General features: G+C 45.7%; 6 protein-coding genes across 6 annotated transcripts; 3 read left to right on the plus strand and 3 right to left on the minus strand.

Moving 5' to 3' along the window:
- Positions 1-439: 439 nt before the first annotated feature.
- PUMCH_000832 (uncharacterized protein) lies at positions 440-2,020 on the plus strand (the record flags this gene model as incomplete). Its single annotated transcript, XM_063019907.1, has 1 exon — positions 440-2,020. The coding sequence occupies one exon, from the start codon at positions 440-442 to the stop codon at positions 2,018-2,020; it is 1,581 nt and encodes a 526-aa protein (XP_062875977.1).
- Positions 2,021-3,545: 1,525 nt separating this feature from the next.
- Positions 3,546-4,988, minus strand: PUMCH_000833 (uncharacterized protein; the record flags this gene model as incomplete). The annotated part of the gene is made up of 1 exon (XM_063019908.1): positions 3,546-4,988. One exon carries the CDS (start codon positions 4,986-4,988, stop codon positions 3,546-3,548), a length of 1,443 nt encoding a protein of 480 aa, XP_062875978.1.
- Positions 4,989-7,423: 2,435 nt separating this feature from the next.
- Positions 7,424-8,638, plus strand: PUMCH_000834 (uncharacterized protein; the record flags this gene model as incomplete). Its single annotated transcript, XM_063019909.1, has 1 exon — positions 7,424-8,638. The coding sequence occupies one exon, from the start codon at positions 7,424-7,426 to the stop codon at positions 8,636-8,638; it is 1,215 nt and encodes a 404-aa protein (XP_062875979.1).
- Positions 8,639-8,854: 216 nt separating this feature from the next.
- PUMCH_000835 (uncharacterized protein) lies at positions 8,855-9,925 on the minus strand (the record flags this gene model as incomplete). Its single annotated transcript, XM_063019910.1, has 1 exon — positions 8,855-9,925. The coding sequence occupies one exon, from the start codon at positions 9,923-9,925 to the stop codon at positions 8,855-8,857; it is 1,071 nt and encodes a 356-aa protein (XP_062875980.1).
- A 609-nt stretch (positions 9,926-10,534) lies between these two features.
- Positions 10,535-11,836, plus strand: PUMCH_000836 (uncharacterized protein; the record flags this gene model as incomplete). Its single annotated transcript, XM_063019911.1, has 1 exon — positions 10,535-11,836. One exon carries the CDS (start codon positions 10,535-10,537, stop codon positions 11,834-11,836), a length of 1,302 nt encoding a protein of 433 aa, XP_062875981.1.
- Positions 11,837-11,987: 151 nt separating this feature from the next.
- Positions 11,988-13,085, minus strand: PUMCH_000837 (uncharacterized protein; the record flags this gene model as incomplete). The annotated part of the gene is made up of 1 exon (XM_063019912.1): positions 11,988-13,085. The coding sequence occupies one exon, from the start codon at positions 13,083-13,085 to the stop codon at positions 11,988-11,990; it is 1,098 nt and encodes a 365-aa protein (XP_062875982.1).
- Positions 13,086-13,317: the final 232 nt, after the last annotated feature.

Consider the following 13,317-nt stretch of genomic DNA (forward strand, 5'->3'; position numbering starts at 1 on the left):
TTGAAAGAGTTGTTGACACTTGAATCGGTTCCCTATAGTAGATCAGAATTCCCTTGAATGAATTCAAAAATTCCCTGCGTTAGGTAAGATTTTGCCTCTCTCATTGTTCTGGATTAATGTTCTATAAATCTTGCGCTTAATTATCTGTTTTATTCGGAATTCCAGTTTCACTAATTTTAGCTGTACTAATCGAATCACTTAAAGTTCTGAAAAGTGTAGAAACAACACATGTATTCCAAAATGAAAATATAAACCCATAATATTCCCAACCTTTCAAATAAAATACATTCACTATTTTTTTTTTCAATGGCATTATCATGCACGCTTATCAGTGAGCCACAGTTTTCCATCTGAATTACTACATACTCTATAGATATCCAATACAAATACCGTTTTGTAGACAAATAACGCTCCTCAGCTGTCAAGAAAGGCCGTCCGTATGTCCTATCACAAGATCGCGTCCGACGACGTCCGTCTCACAGTGCTAGATGAAGAATCACTGTCCACAGAAACCTCTGTGAATCAGTACCTTCAGCCGCCGGAAGATGCGCCGCAAGGACGCCATTTGGGACTCTTTTCCACAATAATCATGTTTGTGAGCCGGATCTTGGGTTCGGGCTTTCTAGCCATCTCCTCGGGGATGTATAATGACTGTGGCCAGTCACCGTTCTACTTTTTGTTATCGTGGACGATAGCATCGGTGCTAGCGTTCTCGGGGCTCTATGTGTACTTGGAATTGGGGTCGTTGATACCTCGGTCTGGTGGAACCAAGGTATTTCTAGAGTTCATCTATGATTCGCCGTACATGATGACCAGTGTGATCATCTCACTCTACCTGGTGATCTTTGGGTTTTCGCTCCTGAACATTTTGGTATTTGGCGAGTATTTTTTGCATGCGTTGAGCATAGAGCCCACTTTGTTCCGTACGCGGCTTGTTGGTCTCATTTTGTTGTTCACGGTGTGCTTCTTCCATGGAGTGAACATGCGCCATGGAGTAATGATCCAGGACTTTTTGGGGCTTTTGAAGTTGGCGCTTGCTGGAATCATCATCCTCACAGGTTTCTGGTCGATTTTCTTGCCCACACTGGTGACGGGCCTCGAAAAGCACTTGCATTGGGCCCTGTTCTACCCAGTGAAAACACAACTTACCCTAGCCTCTTTTGCCGGCGCTGTCATCAAGGGCACGTTCGCATATGCGGGTTGGAACTCTGCCCTTACTGTAACCAACGAGATTAAGGATCCGGTCCGTACCCTTAAGGTCGCTGGTTTGGCGTCGTTGGCGGCCATCACAGTAACATTCATAGCCATCAATGTTACCTACTTGGTGGTCATTCCAAGCGACGAAATTGCTGGGAGCGGCGAGTTGATCGGCGCGGTATTATTCGAAAAGGTTTTCGGATACCATTTCGGAAGACAATTTCTTACTTTATCCTCCGCGCTTTGCACTGGAGGTAATGTGTTTGTTGTTCTCTACTCAATCTCCAGAGTAAGTCAGGAAGTGTTCCGCGAGGGATTTCTTCCCTACTCCGAATTCATGGCCTCGAACTGGCCAGCAAACGCTCCACTTCCCGCTTTACTGCTTAGCTGCTTTCTATCAACCATTGTCATTGTTGCATCCCCTGGTGGAGACATGTACAGCTATGTGGTGAGTTTGGAAAGCTACCCTCAGCAGATATTTATTGGCCTATGTGCTATAGGTGTGTTCATTCTCAGGCGCAAGTATCCTGATGTGGTTGCGCCAGTCAGAGCTTCTTTATTTGGTACCATCCTACTATTGGCCATCACAGGGTATTTGATTATATTGCCTTTGGTTGGAGGAAACCCCAACCCCAAAAGCATGCAAAACTGGATCCCATACACTTACTTGGGACTTCTCACATTATTTGTAAGTTTTCTCTATTGGCTATGCATGTTTGTTGTTGGCCCTTACTATGGAGACTATACCCTACAGTTGGAGATCAAGGAGCAAGCGGATGGACTCCTGGTGAAGCATTGGTACAAGGTATATAGACATTTGTAAATTTAAAATCAAGACGACTAATCGTTCATGAGTTTGCTCTATACTCGTTAAATTCGGGAGCGATCACCGCCTCTACCCTTTTCAATACCAGTAAAAATGACTTACTGCTAAGCTTGCGAGCGATTTTGAGACACAACTGCTCATCTGATAGGTCTACAACACAATCCAGACCACGACGTGAGACTTGGGAAACGGTTTGCACTAAAGCATCTTCGAGGGGATCCAGTTCATTGATGCTCCTCTTGCGGCTTCTCAGCTTTCGGGAAGACTTATTTCCCGTGAGGACAGCGTCGATGTCTTTTTGAGTAATTGTAGTAGGACGAGTCTTCTCATTCTGTTCTGTCACATCGGTGTTTGCTGTCAGATTATGGGAGCCATGTTGTATTGATGAATCAAAGTAGGTGGTGTTGATCAGTGTTTCCGCTTGCGACAAAGCAACCTGGAAATCGGAGTTGATGTGAGCAAATGATGGCTCACCAAAAAGTGGTTCTTGTTTCACCTGGGGATTGTGTGTGTAGACCGAGTCGTCTGGAGCCACGGAGCTTTCACCATACTTTGCATTAGTCTTTGGCCGTGACGCGCAAATGACTTCATTTCTCCCATCCCAGCTCTCTCGCTTCACGTGTGATCCCCTTTTATCATCAACCGCACTCATCTGGGATGTCTGATACTGGGTGCTGATTGGGCTGTCATCCTTAGGGTTCACATGAACCACCTGTGAGCCGCTCCTGAAAGGCTGTGAAAATTGAAGTTGCGAGCTCTGAAATTGCGAGAATTGAACCTGTGAGCTCTGCGACTGCGAACTACAAATTGCCTGGTTGAAGCCGGTCTGACTATCGGAAACCTGCAATTCAATAGGATATTTGGAATTAACTGCCATTCCAAGCCATTGCGAGAGCTTATTGCAGAAAAGATTATAATGGCCTTCCGAAACAAACGTCATCTGCAACCTCTTCTTCAAGCTGTCTCCATTGAAGATTTTCAATCCAACTATTGGTTCTTTACATAGAAACCTCACGTTGTCAGAAGTGATGAATCCCTGGTCCTGCAAATTAGTACCCTTAAATATATGTATTGGCGTTTCGAAGCAAACCACGTACTATTGGTTTTCCCTGGGAAAGTATTTTCAAAGCGACTCCTGCACTATTGTTGGTACAACGAAGCCTCAAGCCCAGCCGAAAATGGGTCCAATCCTTATTGGGGCAAGTGAGCAGCGAAGCACGAGAGATCGAGAATTCTACAGTTTCAACCATTGCAATTACGAGTGGTTGAGGAATTTGAAGTAGTGTTTATCAGATCAGATCGTTATCGCCACATGCAGGAGATAAGGATTCGAAATAAAGAAGATACCTTTTGGTACAGTAACAAATACAAATGTACTAGTGGAGGATTCTGAAAATGAGACGCTAAAGAAAATATGGGTAATTGTTGATTGGCTCCAAATTGTGTATGTTGTGTTCTTACAAAGTGTATATCTCTAAATCAATCTATCTATTTCTAAATATGCCAAATGACAAAATTCATATCAACGCATGGGAACTGGCCCCAAGGCTTCCAAAACACCGCGCAACGCGTCGAAGACAAATTGCGCAGCCAGCGGAATTTTGGCTACAGAGGCGAATCGTCCCACCTCCCAACCTAAGATACTTTCCCAAGAAGCACGGAAAAGCTTGTAAAAGCTTAAGTCTGCGCCTTCATACGCAAGGTTAGTCTCTCGGATTTCTTTAACACATCCTTTCTTTGGTGGAAGTCCAGCGAATCGGTCCTCCACCCACTTCAAAGCGGCGCCAACACCTTGGAGCATCTCACCAATATGGCCGGTGTTTTTAGACAATGCCAACTCAAAGGATTCAACTCCCAAAGCACAAAGTCTCTCGAAGCCTCGCTCTGCTTGAACGTACGGAATGATTTCATCTTGCATTCCTTGGTACACGAACAATGGGATTTTTGGAACGCCATTGCTGGCATTAAGACCTACCACATTATCTGTGAGGATTCTTTTGATCTCTGGAATTTCGAAAATCTGCGTACCAATGGAAAAGATTGGGTTGTTGCCTTTAAAAAACTCCTTGAACGCAAATTTTGGAAATGATTCAAGAAGACAATAATTGGATGCACGTAGAAACTCGTTGTGCTGGTCCTCGTTCGTAATAACTGACGCGATTTTCTCGGACAATTCGGGGTACTCGTTCATCAAGCCATGGATAGCAAGCGGGATGAGTCCCGCAGAATATTTCCCATCCATGGCCAAAGCGGCGTTGGTCAAATTGGTGAGCCAGCCTCCACAAGCAGCACCAACAAGGTTCTGACTGAGTTCTGGTGCATATTCTGGTTGAAGAATAGCCGCCCAACTGGTGGGAACTGTACCACCAGAGTACCCCCATAGAGCTACTTTGGCCTTTGGATCTATACCAGTAGTATCCTCGGTCTTCAAAACTGCCCGAATCGAATCCAAAGTGATTTTGCCTGCTATTTTTGCAATTGCAAACGCCGAATTAGGTCCTTCGTGGTCAGGAGTGACAACATACCAGCCTCGGGCTAGCGCTAAAGAAATGACATACATCTCAAGCTGCAAAATGAGGGTATTCATGCTTGCACCATGCAAAATAGAGTAAGAAGGGGAGCAGTCTATGGACGGCGAGTCCTGGGCGAATTGGTACGACAAAACCTTAGTTTTATCTGCATTGTAAGGTTTTAATACAGACGTCACTACGGCTGTCGGTTTACCTCTGGAATTGGTGGTCCGAACCAAATACTGCCATGAGTCTTGGATATTTATTGGCTGAAACACACCCCGTAGTTTTGCTGGACTTGGTCTAGAGCGGATAATTTCGCCCTCAGAGTACTTTTCTATGTCCTTAGGCACAATGTAGAACGGATCATTCGAAGGAAGCTCTGGCTCCACTGGAAAACCGCAAACTGGTGACAAAAGCACCCAGACAATAGCAAAAAATAAGTTTAGCCGCATAACTGATGATGGATCAAACTTCAAGTCCCATCATAGCTACTTTATGTGTGAGGTAGTTTGGACTCAGCGCCAACAGTCTAAAGTCTCTGCCATAACTTTGCAACACCAAATAATCACCCCAACATTCTCCCTTCTAGAAGAGCATAAAAAATTAGACTTTCGGATGTTTGTCCGGATCTGTGGAATCAAAACCCTTTTTCTCGTATTGTTCAGCCCGTCCCGCATGTAACCATACATCGCAGCATGAGGGGCTAAAACCATGAGAAACTTAATTCATTCTAAGAATCACAGTGTTATGCACTCAATGCGCGTTAAAGTTCCGAGCGGCTTTGAGAAAAAGATGCCCTTTTCTGTCGGTGGCATAAGATGGCGACAATACACTCACAGTCTAGTGCTCCAAACTTGAAAATGAAAGTTTAAAGTTCGCTTTTTCCTGCAAAAGTTTCTTTCTATACTTAGAGCGCAGCTGAGATACTCTGTCCAGTCCAATTAAGTCGCAGAATTATGCATTAAAGTTTACGAGAATTTAGGTTTTATGCTGATATAGGCCTGCAGACAATCAGGCCTTACGAGGTGCCCGAACCCAGTCCAAAAATTCTCTTGTGATATTGAGAAGCTGCGAATATGAGGTATGACATAGCATCAACAGAAAAATACCCTTTTTTGCATCAAGAAATCTACGTCGAGCCTTAAAAGCGGATAAGGCTTTGTCGTCATAGGGAAAGCCGCTGTGCGTATCTCCGAAATGGGAGGCGTTAAGGTTGAATGAGGATACAGATGCGTCGTGTATCTGCAACGCGCTTATGTACAAAACATTTCGATACCAGCATGGAACTTGAGCCACACATTACCCAAAAAAGAAGATGACGTAACTGGAAGTATAGGCTGCATGAAGCAGGGTTAAGTTCCGGGCTTTGAATCATGCTCGAAGGCGGCAATCAGGTCTTTTAAACGCCGTAAAAGGTATCAAGCTGCATCCAAACAAGCTTCTTCCAAAGATTCTGCAGCAAGTGAAAAGATATAGGTGACGCAAAAATAAATAAAGAATCGAGCATGTATTCGGTTGCATACGATAGGATTGAAGAGTTGTAATGCCATCCAGATGGGCTTATCGTGTGCGATTTCTAGAAAACCTTTGAAACAAATTAGAAGCTTTCGATCTTTGCATTCGAGCAGATATGGAAGAGTCAAGTTTGAATGCATCAAGGGTGCAGAGGTTATGTTTAGATGCGACTCGGTCCAATGTAAGATCTCACCAGGGTCGCAGATACGTAGATTTTAGCGCCAATGCAGCAGAGCGCTAGTTTTGGCGACTCTGCTTGATGACCGTAAGTCTGGGTTGGAGTTCATAATCGGGAGTGGGGGCCTCTTTAGCCTTGGCTGCAAAACAATAGAGGCTATGCTCCATTGATGAAAGCAACTGAATGAGCCAAAGAAAGTTTCATTGTCATTTTGTCTAAGTATTTTGGTTTGATTCCAAAACCTCGAAGTCTCCAAAATGTGGTCTCAAGTTCCATTAGCTGCGGGTGGATCGCGCCATTTCCATTCCACTTGATTGAGCCGCATTGATCATCCGTCCGTGCATAGCATAACCAACAGAAGTCTAGAGTGAGTATATGTATATGGAATGCATAAGCATTGATGCGTTCTTGGTGAGTGCTTGGGTCGAGGAACCTAGTTGAGTTCTGGTTCTCACCTCCAATGTGCGCCGTGGCAAATGAAGCAGCCCTTTGCAGGATTTTGAATTTGAGCAGTACGAGATGCTGGAAAAAATCAATGAGTATGTATTGGGAGCCTCAAAATCCGATCCTAAATGGCTGAACGGCGGCTACAGGTGGAAATAGGAAATTTCAAATCATCGAAAGCCCACGAGATTGATATCAACTGATAAGAGAGATGATTCAATTCATTTCCAAATCTGTCCCTCTACAATTTGCTTTTGAAATTGCCGTCAAAAATCATCAAAATGTTTCCAAGCGATCTTTGGTTTGGTGACACTATGAGGCACTCGTTTCGTCAAAAGAAGAGAGAAAAAAAAAAGAAAACACTCACTAAACAAACCTTGAATCAGAAAAAAGCCAATTCCGCAAAATTTGTCATATTCTTTGTTTTTTTGTTGCTTTCCTCAGATATCGCTGACCTGCATGCAGAGATCTCCAAACCCCTATGACAAGAAGAAAATACTCTCGGAATGGCTGTTTGAGCTGTAAAAAGCTCAAAATAAAGGTACGTACGATCCATATCCTCAAAAAGATTGCTCTAATTCTTTTTCCGCTCGTTCGGAGCCCCACAATCGCCCGTTACTAACAACAAAGTGCAACGAAGCAAAACCAAGTTGTGAATACTGTGTATCGACAAACAGAGAATGCATTTATGCCGACTCGGCGTCTAGCTCTTCGGTCAGTGGCTCACCGGAAGAATTGGATTCGGCTCTAATGCCGCAGCTGATCAACGCTGCCACCACTCATCTTCGAATCAATTCATTTGAGTTGAAATTGTTGAATTTTTTCCATGCAGCATGCGTGCCACTTTTTTCATTCAATGTAGACAAAGAATCGCACGAGATCTGGGATGTGGGGATTCGGCCGCACTTTGTATCGTCTGGATGCGTTCGAAATGGCGTTTTCGCCGTGGCATGCCTCATGCTCTGGCCGCGGCAGAATGTGCAGAAATCGCTTACGATGGAAAAGCCGCCGACATTTTTGTCAAAAAGACATGACAAAAAAGACTTTGCGCACGTCTATCGGCCAGTGGGCGAGGGCGACCATCCAGAAGAGAACTTGCTCGCGACCACGGTGCGATACTTCGATCAAAACCTAACTTGTACCCAGGCTCATATCCAGGAGATTCACCTGCAGCCGTTCTATACTGCGACGCAGGTCAACCCGCTATTTTACAACGGTAGCTTGACATATGTGTATGTGGGTCTCAATCCGAACATCGTCATGCCGTTCTTTGACCCGTACTCCGAGACGCCCATGGATCTTTTGCAGTATGCTGTTAACTACACCCAGCTCTTTGCCGGTGCAATCCGAGATAATCCGCTTTTGCCGCATATGGGAGATCCGTTGGTGCACTATAGAGTAAAGCAGTTTGTGAATTTCGAGCGGCGGACCAAGAAGAGTAACTTTGTTCAGAAGTTGCGCTATCAGCTCACAAAATTCTACTACGGCGATACCGCGTTTCTCGAGATCACCTCGCGTAGTTGCTACGAATACGCTGTGTTTGATGAGCACCTAAATTATTTGGAATTCGTCGTCACCGAAGCCAGAAGACTCGGAATACCTGTTCCCATCTTCGAGTGGCCGTTCACGGTCAGCAAAAACTTCGTGCAATTGGCGCGCCAGCACAATGAGTTCGCTCTACGGATTCTTTTAGCTTTTGCAAGTCTCAGCTTGTATTCGGGGTTTTTTCTTATAAAAACTAGTAATCTCTGGCTTCATTACATCCAGTGGTTCACCAGCAGAGAGCTTCCTATATGCGATTTTGATGCTCGTCTCCTAGAGATCGTTTTGGCAGACTTCAAGCCTGACCTCACCAATTTTGGTCCATTTTTGGAGAGGTTTGAAAATATGTGGGCAGATATATCTCCCGAAGAGCAAGAGGTCTTAGACGTTGAAAATCTGGCCGGTCTTTTTCCCATCATGTGACCTCGTGAAAACTTTGAAATGAATGATTGGGGAAGTCTATGTGATCTAATTTGTGTGTATGTGTGCGTGTTTGCGTTAGTTTGTGTGCGTGTTTGCGTTAGTTTGTCTGCGTGTGCGTGCGTGTGTGCGCCGAAAAGTACAGTGAGTTTCTCTCCACTTCAAATAATATTCAATTGAACAATGTTGTTTGTGCCAAATGACAGAGTAGTAGTTCATCTAGAAGTCTTTGTTGGTCATCATTGCGTCAAGCTTTTTCAACGAGACTTGGTATAGTAACAACATAATGGAGCTTTGCACTCCTGTCCAAATGAACCGTGGTCCCACACCGGAGAACATGCCCACAACACCTTCAAGTTTATAAATAGAGTGCAATGCATTAAGAGTGGAGAATCTTTTGAAGAAATGCGTTGAGGCCGCGACACTTTTCTTGTGAGAACCGGCAGTATCTAGGGTGGCAGTCTGAATTCTGGTTTTGATGACATCGAGAGGAGTAGTCATTACACCAGCAAGACCACCAGCAGCCGCACCAGTCAAGAGTTCTGTCGGGAGATCCAAGTCATCGGAATTTTTGTTGTAGAGAATGGCAAGTTGACGAAACTTCTCGTAGAAGGCCAACTGTAACGCGCTGAAGGGCAAGTCTCTGAAAAGCGTCTCTTTATAGCCATATGTCAAAGTCGAGATTCCCTCCTTGGCCGCAATAGACCTGACGGCATCTCGAAGACCATTATAGTTGTATCCACACCCTTTTGTGTATGGATTATTGTATCTGCCCTGGAGCTGTAATCTCGTTTTGAGAACCTCCGAAGGGACGTAAAAGACACTCAGTGCCAAGTCACCAACGGTTCCTGCAATAAGATAAGAAATGGTGTCGTTCATGTGCAAATCGTTGATCATAAAACGCTTACTGAGCTCGTACGCACCAAAAAACGCAGCTGTGGATGGGAACGAGCCCAAAATCGCAGGCGTATACCCTCCATATAGACCGCGGAAAAAGCCCTCTTCTCTAAAGATCGTCGCATACGCACGAACCATGTTTTGGTACTTGGGATTGAACAGTAGACCCTGCTGTCTGGTCTTGACAGTATCTAGCGAGTGCATGGCCGTGTCTCCGACAGAGCCTCCGAACCCTCCGGCCAACATACAGCTTAGAATTGGAGAGGCGCCCAGTGTCGTATCATCATTGGCCGTGTTTTGGTTTCTGCAAGCGGCATGCGGATCACCATGATGCGAATCTCGATGCGGAGGGAACCCTGTCGGTATCGCCGATGCCGTGTAAGATTGCGACATTCAAATTTGGCGAATTATGATATAATTGTTTGCTTTTGTTCTGCAAAATGAAGAGGTTGACTGTTTCTATGCTTCTAGTGGCTCAGGAAACGTCGGATTTTCACGGGCCGGTAGTGTAGAAGCCAAGCTATCAGAATATGGGGTCAGATTCACCGTTGGTTGTGCGTGGGCGTTGCCAGACGGTGTTGTAGGCTTGAGAGATTCACTAAAGTGAAGATTTTCGGTTGGAGTCAGGGTGAAAAACCCGTGCCTCCTGAAATTTCCACCGATTTGTCGGCGATAATGAAGAAAAGAGGAGAAATTTGGTAGAAATTTGTAATATCGGGTTTGAAAAAAGTCTCTCGAATATAGTCAACTCGATTTTCCCATTTGGAATTGCACGATTCTGGCTCGAATCAGCCTGAACCCAAACCTGAAACACATCCGATGATCCCCGGGTCCAGTCTGAAACAACTGGAATGATTGGCTCAAAAAGCCCGAAATACGTAACTGCATAATGTCCGCCAACTTTTTTCGAATTCAAAATTATGGAATATAGTGTAGGGGGTTGGGCTCACGTGACGACATCTTACCCCAGGTTATGTTTTCCGATTTTCAGTATTTGCAGCCATGTATGCTTCAGCAGGCAAAACGCTCCGGAGCTCGAAATTGTGCTCATGGAGATATGGAACCTTCGTTAGACGATACCGAGTGTTGGCTTTCGAGTCTTCGTGTGATGATACATGTGTAGCTCTTTTGGAAAAAGAAACACCACAATCGGAGGTGCGAGTGATTGCAGAAATCAAAGAGACGCTCAATTCGGCTAACGCCGGAGGAGTTATTCCGCTCGATGCGGTCCATTTCCATCAAAAAACCGTTGCAGGCGTGGTGAGGCGTCTTGGCGCAGAACACAATTTCGGCGCATCCAATCCTCCGGACCTAATATGTGCCACTCGGGGACCTGGCATGGTTGGGTGTTTGAGCTCTACTTTGCAATTTGCAAAGGGCTTGGCTGTGGCTTGGGATAGGCCGTTGGTGGGGGTACATCATATGTTGGGGCATCTTCTAGCGGCAACACTCCCTTCCAAAGATCCCAGTAGAACACAGAACGAATTCGGCAGGCCCGAGTATCCATTTTTGAGTCTTTTGTGCAGCGGCGGACATACTATGATTGTGCTTCTGACGTCTTTGGAGAACCATGAGGTGATCATCAATACTATTGACATCGCGGCGGGAGACGCGCTTGATAAGAGCGCCCGTTGCTTGGGGTTGACTGGAAACATGATTGGGCCAGAACTAGAGCGTCTAGTGGAAGAAATCGCTCCCGAGAGAAGGGCGCTTTACAAGACAATAAGGACTGATGGTAAGAATAGTCGGTATCCTATGAAATTAACCAAACCCATGACATCGCCGAAGCACTTGAGGATCCCCGAAAAGGTTGAGTTTAGCTTTTCGTCGTTTCCGAGTTGCGTGGACTCGTTTGTTAAGAGCAGAGAGATGGATTCAGATCTCAAAGACTTCACAGCCTACAAGATCCAGGAAGTACTTTTTGATCACATTATCCATCGCATCAACATAGCTTTCACGAAGTATGGTGGACCGCAGGGCTCGGGCGGCAAGTTCGAGGGGGTGAAGGACTTTGTATGCTCTGGCGGTGTGGCTGCCAATAAGGTTTTACGGCACAAGTTGCAGACAGAGCTCAAGAGTAGCCAGCCATTGAGATTCCATTTTCCAGACTTGGCGCTTTGTACCGACAATGCTTCCATGATAGGAAATGCCGGGATCGAGATCTTTGAGAAGCTTCGGCTCAAGTCTGACTTGGAGATCTTGGCCATAAAGAAGTGGCCCATGAACGACTTGTTGTCTGTCGGGGGGTGGCAGGATGTCGACGACAAAGAGTATCGAGAAGTTACCAAGTATCAGCGGAAGTAGTAATTGAGGCATAATAATAACCAGCCAATATACCCATGAACAACTAAAACAAATCAGTTTAAGAAATCACCTTCAGCAAGCAAAGCCTTGAAAACATTTGCATAAGTAGAGTTTGCATAAGTAGAGTTCTTCTAATGGTAGAAAGCCAGGATTAGCTCTCTTCTGAAGAGTCCACTGCATTATCTTCGGCAGTGGTCCGATGTGGAATGTAGCTTTCTTCGATTTCGTACTGCTGGATGAGATTCTGCCACGCCAGATAGGTGAACGTGGCCACCTGGTGGGCTATATGGGCATTTTCGTCAATCTCGTCGGAGCTTGCAATCTGGATGTAGGGAACACCGTCGGCACCCAAACTGAGCTGCAACTTGGCGTCTCGCACGAGGAAGCTGGTGTAGAAAAGATTCTCGACGGACTGCGAAAACAGCTGCGGATTGATGAAAAAACGGTATAGGTTCACCGGCTCTTCGGGACTGGTCTGGCTAAGCACCGCATACACAAGCTTCACCATGTTGGCAGTGCTATTCTCTGGATTATCCTGAAGCTCCGCCGCAGACACGTTCCGCGCCGTCGTCTTGTCTCGCGACAGAGTATCGTCTACAGTTCTAGTTCTAGGTGCTACGCGGCGTCTCTGGGTCGCCAATGGGCCGTTCAAAAACGTCAGCGGGACCGGCGCCGCGCCCAACAGCCAGAAAACGTCGCCGAGCTTGCGCCAGTCGTGCGCAGCAAACGTCTCATTGACCTCGTCCTGTGTTTCTGGAACCTTGGGTTGTGTTTCCACCATCTCCAAGTCCGGGTTCATGTACTGCCGCGCAAATTTGACGAAATCCAGCACCGTCAACGCGTCCGAGAGATCGCCGAACTTGATATGTTCCGCATTGACCGACGCAAAGTGCGATGTGGACCGGAGTGCTTCCGAATCCTTCATGAACATCGATAGATCCTTGACGTCATTGCCCGTGACCGTCGAGAAGAGATTCTCCAAGTCCTTGATCCGCTGCAAAACGACTTTGCCGGCCTCTCCCTTGTATGCTGCAGCCTCTGCACGCTCGACTTCTTTTTTGAAATCTTCGTATGCCTGGGAAAGCCCCAGGATGCCGAAGTTTTGGTAGTGCGAGTTGATGGACGCGATGCGCTGGGAGATTTCCTGTTGCGAGAGCTCCTCCATGGCGTAAATTATGTGGTTTCCCGGTTGTTTTTGTTGTTGTAGTAGAAACCTGGGGTAAAAACAAAGAAAGCTGGGTAGCGGCATGTATTTTGAGGGCGGGAAGAATTTTTTGTTGAAGAGTAATATTTGTTCATTTTGGATTTTGGCATTTTGGCTACTTTAGGCTCCATTTCCAGGATTTGGGCGGTGTTTTGTTGCTTCTGAACTGTCTCTTTACTATAGTGGGTCTTTTTCTGAAGATCAAATAAGATAAAACGCTCGAACGGACGAATTGGACTGAAAAATTGGTCTCATTGGATTCTAATTGGCTGTATCT

This window comes from Australozyma saopauloensis, chromosome 1 (genome assembly GCF_035610405.1).
Source record: "Australozyma saopauloensis chromosome 1, complete sequence".
Classification (NCBI taxonomy): domain Eukaryota; kingdom Fungi; phylum Ascomycota; class Pichiomycetes; order Serinales; family Metschnikowiaceae; genus Australozyma; species Australozyma saopauloensis.